This window comes from Eptatretus burgeri, chromosome 17 (assembly GCF_056783735.1).
Source record: "Eptatretus burgeri isolate ZD-2024b chromosome 17, Ebu_testis_v1, whole genome shotgun sequence".
NCBI classification, from domain to species: Eukaryota; Metazoa; Chordata; class Myxini; order Myxiniformes; family Myxinidae; genus Eptatretus; species Eptatretus burgeri.
The window spans coordinates 56,129,136-56,134,670 of NC_140977.1; the positions used below are offsets into that span (position 1 = coordinate 56,129,136).

The window sequence follows — 5,535 nt, forward strand, 5'->3', positions numbered from 1 at the left end:
CGCATTGGGCTCAAGAATCGGACGTTTTGGAGAAGCTGAAAGAACTCTCGATCTTCAGTCTTCGCTCCCTCTTCAGCCAGCACGGTGCCCATGAGAAATCCTTACTGCAAGGAGGTAAGTACATGATCGGTTTGATTCCCTTTTTTCACCTCTGCCACCGAAGGTGGGTGTGGAGGTTGTTTTCATCCCTGTTTGTTTGTCTGTGAGCAGAATATCTCAAAGTTGTGGACAGATTCGGACGAAACTTTGTGGACAGGTTGGGTATGTGATGACGAATTGATTCGATTTTGGTGAAGATCCGGATATGAGAATTTTTTTAAAATAGTGATTCTTCACCATTTAGAAATTGGACCAAAACCAATATATCGCATGATGACTCAGAAAGTTGTGGACAGATTCGGACCAAACTTGGTGGATGTCTTGGGTGGGTGACAAGAACAAGCCGATTCGATTTATTTGTTTATTTTTAAGGTCTGGATGTCGATCTGGCCTATTGATGGAATACAAAATGTAAACTGTTCAGCCTGGCCGAGGTATGCACTCCACTGAATACTGTTCTAGTTTGACTTGCATTGTCACGATGGCGAGTCGGCATATTTCTTCAGAACTGATTGTGCGTTTGATGAACCAGGGCTGTTGGTGTCCTACATCCGACAAAACATAACAGTTGCTTCAAGATCTCCCCACAAGCTAAAGCTCATCTTGCTCTCTGCGGTAATTGGATTTCAGACTTTTCTTTTTTATCTCCTGCTTAAAACAAGTCTTCCTGGTGGTGTATGTACACCTGTGTCACGTCTCTCTCTCTGTCTGTCTGTCTCTCTCTCTCTCTCTCTCTCTCTCTCTCTCTCTCTCTCTCTCTCTCTCTCTGTCTCTCTCTCTGTCTCTGTCTCTGTCTCTGTCTCTGTCTCTGTCTCTGTCTCTGTCTCTGTCTCTGGCTCTGTCTCTGGCTCTGTCTCTGGCTCTGTCTCTGGCTCTGTCTCTGGCTCTGTCTCTGTCTCTGGCTCTGTCTCTGGCTCTGTCTCTGTCTCTGGCTCTGTCTCTCTCTCTCTCTCTCTCTCTCTCTCTCTCTCTCTCTCTCTCTCTCTCTCTGTCTCTGTCTCTGTCTCTGTCTCTGTCTCTGTCTCTGTCTCTGTCTCTCTCTTCTCTCTCTGTCTCTCTCTCTGTCTCTCTCTTCTCTCTCTGTCTCTCTCTTCTCTCTCTGTCTCTCTCTTCTCTCTCTGTCTCTCTCTCTCTTTTCTCTCTCTCTCTCTCTCTCTCTCTCTCTCTCTCTCTCTCTCTCTCTCTCTCTCTCTGTCTCTCTCTCTCTTTTCTCTCTGTCTCTCTCTCTCTTTTCTCTCTCTCTCTCTCTCTCTCTCTCTCTCTCTCTCTCTCTCTCTCTCTCTCTCTCTCTCTCTCTCTCTCTCTCTCTCTCTCTCTCTCTCTCTCTCTCTCTCTCTCTCTCTCTCTCTCTCTCTCTCTCTCTCTCTCTCTCTCTCTCTCTCTCTCTCTCTCTCTCTCTCTCTCTCTCTCTCTCTCTCTCTCTCTCTTTTCTCTCTTTTCTCTCTTTTCTCTCTTTTCTCTCTTTTCTCTCTTTTCTCTCTTTTCTCTCTTTTCTCTCTTTTCTCTCTTTTCTCCTTTCTCTCTTTTCTCTCTCTCTCTCTCTCTCTCTCTCTCTCTCTCTCTCTCTCTCTCTCTCTCTCTCTCTCTCTCTCTCTGTCTTCTCTCTCTCTTCTCTCTCTCTTTTCTCTCTCTTTTCTCTCTCTTTTCTCTCTCTTTTCTCTCTCTTTTCTCTCTCTTCTCTTTCTCTTCTCTTTCTCCCTCTTTCTCTCCTCTTTCTCTTCTCTTTCTCTCTCTTTCTCTTCTCTCTCTCTTCTCTTTCTCTCTCTTTCTCTTCTCTCTCTCTCTCTTTCTCTCTGTGTTTCTGGGATCCAGAACGTAATTCTTCTTAACATTATTCTATATCCATCTCGATCCCTCTCAATATCTCAGCATTTTTGCATGATGAGAGTTGATGCCCTTATCTGTGCTTTGCTTGTGCAGATGACATCCTCATTCACTTTGACTGCCCCCAAATTTTATGCATCAATAACAACCATTTCATATTCTCGACACGGCCCCCTTCACCATCACTCTTCACTCCACATGATTGCTTGCCATGAATGTTGTTCCTTCAGCACTTGTCCACATTCTTACACCTGGGTGTATCATTCTGACTCTTAATCCCTAAAGTGTTTAATCTTGTAGGTGTCTCAATCTATTGAAGTCCACATTCTGATTTCACAAATTGTATGTTCTCAACTCGATCCGTTGTATTTCTGCCTGTGTCGATGTTCCCTTCGTTCAATTATTTCCCCTCCCTCCAAGTTTAGTCGTCAATTCCTGGCTTTTCCCACCTTTCAGCACGACACTACTTTGGCAGCGTTACAAATGGCTTTGGGTGTCTTCAACAACATTTTGCCTCCATATGCCGGGTGCCATATCTTTGAACTCTACCAGCTGCACAACGGGTATGTTGAAAGTTTTACGCAGGGTGAGTGGTACGGCGGTTTCTGAGAAATGGTGACAGCTCTCAAATGTTGTTATCAGGAGCACGTGGGTGGAACAGTGGTTTCGCAACAGCAGCACAGATGATCCCTACCCACTTACACTGCCTGGCTGTACTCACGCCTGTCCACTGGAAAAGTTTCTCGAACTCACCGCTTCCATCGTACCAATTGACTGGCACAGATTGTGTGTGGGAGAGCATAAATCAGGTTTGGTGTAAATTCAATACATGTGTGCATTTTACAAACGCACACCTCATTCACACATGTGCTGCTTTCTCATCATACATGGTTGCTCATTCTAATCCCCCCAACCACAATCTTTTGTCTCTCAATATGCCAATGCTCTCACATACCCCCTGACCCCCCACCATCCCACCTTCCTTCCACAGTACTGGTGATGCTGGCCATTGCAACCCTGTTGACGTTTGTCACCCTTGTCCTCATCATGATATACCTGCTGAAGAATAAAAAGAAGCCGAGAGATGGTTACCATCCAGTTGAGGACCAGGATCAGGAACAGGATACAGCCTAACATATGGGGAGAAAGGTTATGAATGAGAGGTGGAGGTTGTTGTCGGTTGTGGAGAAGTGGTTTACTCTTGCAATTTTGTGAATGGGGGTGGATGTGTAACATTAAAATGGATTTTGAGCTATTAAGGGGGGGGGGCTGATAGGGTGAAGGACATGTACTCAGGGAATAATGTTTACAGGAAGGAGGGGGCCATTTTTGTTCATGCTGTAGAGAGAGGGAGGTGGTTTCTTTGTGGTGTAAGTGTAACACTTGTGTAACACGAGATAGACATTGGGGAAATAATTGTGATCTCAATGATGAGTTGACAGAAGGGTATGATTGTGGAAAGGGGGTTTGGGGAGGGTTATGGGTATGATTGGGAAGGATTGGTGGGGGGGGAGGGTTATGGGTAATTGTTCTTTTTGATTATGGCTCTGAATTTTCATTCCTGTTTAATGTATATTTTATCATTTGACAATCCATTTATTTTCCTTTCACCTTTTCCAAGTGGGAATTAAGGTAGTTTGTATTTTTCATGCATCTTAACCTTTATGAGATTATTGGAATTCAGGGAAGTTTTATCTTTGTGCATTTTTGATCTGATTCTGATATTTTTACCAACACTAATCACTGATTCGTGGGATTATTTTTCAAGGTTTCGGACTAGATATTGGGCTGGGGATTTTTGCTGTCGTAAAATGCAATCTATGTACGCATCATACGTTTGTTTGCACTGTGCGCACACTCCTTGTCCGATGTGTCGTACCAATAAATGATGATAAATTTTTATTTTTTTGTATACACGGTCGAGGCTTGTGGAAGAGATACAGCAGAATGGAAAGGGGAAACCGCAGCAGCAAAGTGAGATCAAGCGAAGGGGGAGGAGGACACGGGGTGAACAAGCTGAATGAAACACTGCAAGAAGAGGAAGGAGAAGGTGGGATGAAACAGATAAAAAAACCAACCAACTAACAATCAAAAAGAGGTGAATGAGAGGGGGGAAAAATCATGGAAAAAGAAGAGTACTAGGGAATGTGGTCATTTGAGGTGGAAGAGATGAGTACGGATCTGACATAGCGGTGAACAGATGTCTTGAAACCCTGGAGGGAAGAATGGGACTGGAAAAAAAAACATTGGGGAAGTTGGTTCCACATGGGAGAGAAAATAGGAACAAACAAGTGGAGGTGAATGAGCCTGGATTTTTGGTAGTTTAACAAGAAGAGGGTTATTGGCAGACCATGTGTGCCCTGCAGAAACTTTGGAGGGACAGAAGGTGCAAAACCAAAAAGAAGGTGGTAGAATGGAGAGGCCACCGACCTGTCTGCGATGACAAAGCAACAGGCCTAGACACTCGGCTTTGTCTCGGGAGATCCCAATGATATGCTTTCCTGGGCATTCTGAAGGGCATTCAGGTGTGAGGCAGGGGCACCATCCCAAAAGGGGAGAGCAGTAATCCAAGCCGTGAATTAAGGCCTTGTCGGTTGTCCAAAGTTAATTTAATTTGTATTCGTTATTAATTTGTTCATAAATGGTGTGTAATATGTTGTGGATGAAAAATTTCCATGTAGCAGTAAAAAGAGTCGGGTGAATGTTTGTTACTCCTGTCTACAATGGAGCTTGCTTTATTACTATTATTTATTGTCGTGATATAATACTCCTTGGAGGTCTCTGCACTTTTGAAGAAGTAAGGCTGTTTGTGCAACTTCAACATAAATCATATGCAGTACAAAGAGATTAGACATCAGTGTACTTTTGTCTGAATTACAAGGACATTTGGAGATGATGGACAAATACATGGGATTTTGAACTTGGGGTTTCTTCCCCACACCCTGAGCCAGGGGTTCAGATGGGAACATTAACAGGCCAACCCAAACGTATAAATTGTCGGTTAGTTCACATTGCTTTTACTTGCTCATTGACATCACTGCTAAATTGTTATTTGTGGGTAGCAATGCTGTCGCTCCAAAATGCATGGATTTGGCATTTTAGTTTAATTTGGAGAATCTGCCATCTTTAACAGAGTAGAGAAACAAATCCGATACACCGAGCTCAGTCTGTTCTCTTGTTCAATGGCCTTGGTGCTGGATATGCAGAGGGACGGTGGGGTACGGCTGAGAATGTTAAAATTACTCCGATTTTAAACCTCGTTACCTCCGGCATTGAAGGTGGACAGAGATTGTGTTTTCACCCCCGTCTGCTTGTCTGTGAGCACAATATCTCAAAACGTTACGGACGGATTCGGACGAAACTTGGTGGACAGGTTGGGTGTGTGACAAGAACACTGTTCAGCTTGGTGGAGGTTTGTGCTCCACTAAAGTTCCATTAAAACCATAAAATCTTGACGATGTGGACTGGAAACGAACGTTTGTGCTTCCTTCTTGGTTTGAGTGTGATTCCTCCAGTCTTCTGTCACTAAACTGAAAGAGGAAATGACGTGTGTGTGCAGCCCCATAATGAGAATGTGCATTCTTAGACAAACATGACCATGTGACCTGCCAA

At 44.0% G+C, this 5,535-nt stretch overlaps 1 protein-coding gene across 2 annotated transcripts in view; it reads left to right on the forward strand.

Annotated features, from left to right (window-relative positions):
* ACP2 (acid phosphatase 2, lysosomal) overlaps positions 1-3,825 on the forward strand; it is an 11,876-nt gene extending 8,051 nt beyond the window's left edge. For both annotated transcript variants that reach the window (XM_085861168.1, XM_085861169.1), the window contains 5 exons: positions 1-114; positions 632-714; positions 2,380-2,486; positions 2,566-2,732; positions 2,915-3,825. The exon at positions 1-114 is cut by the window's left edge and continues 22 nt beyond it. In XM_085861168.1, coding sequence (XP_085717294.1) covers positions 1-114; positions 632-714; positions 2,380-2,486; positions 2,566-2,732; positions 2,915-3,057 — 614 coding nt within the window. In that variant the 3' untranslated portion in view covers positions 3,058-3,825. The remainder of the gene's footprint in view (positions 115-631; positions 715-2,379; positions 2,487-2,565; positions 2,733-2,914) is intronic.
* Positions 3,826-5,535: the final 1,710 nt, after the last annotated feature.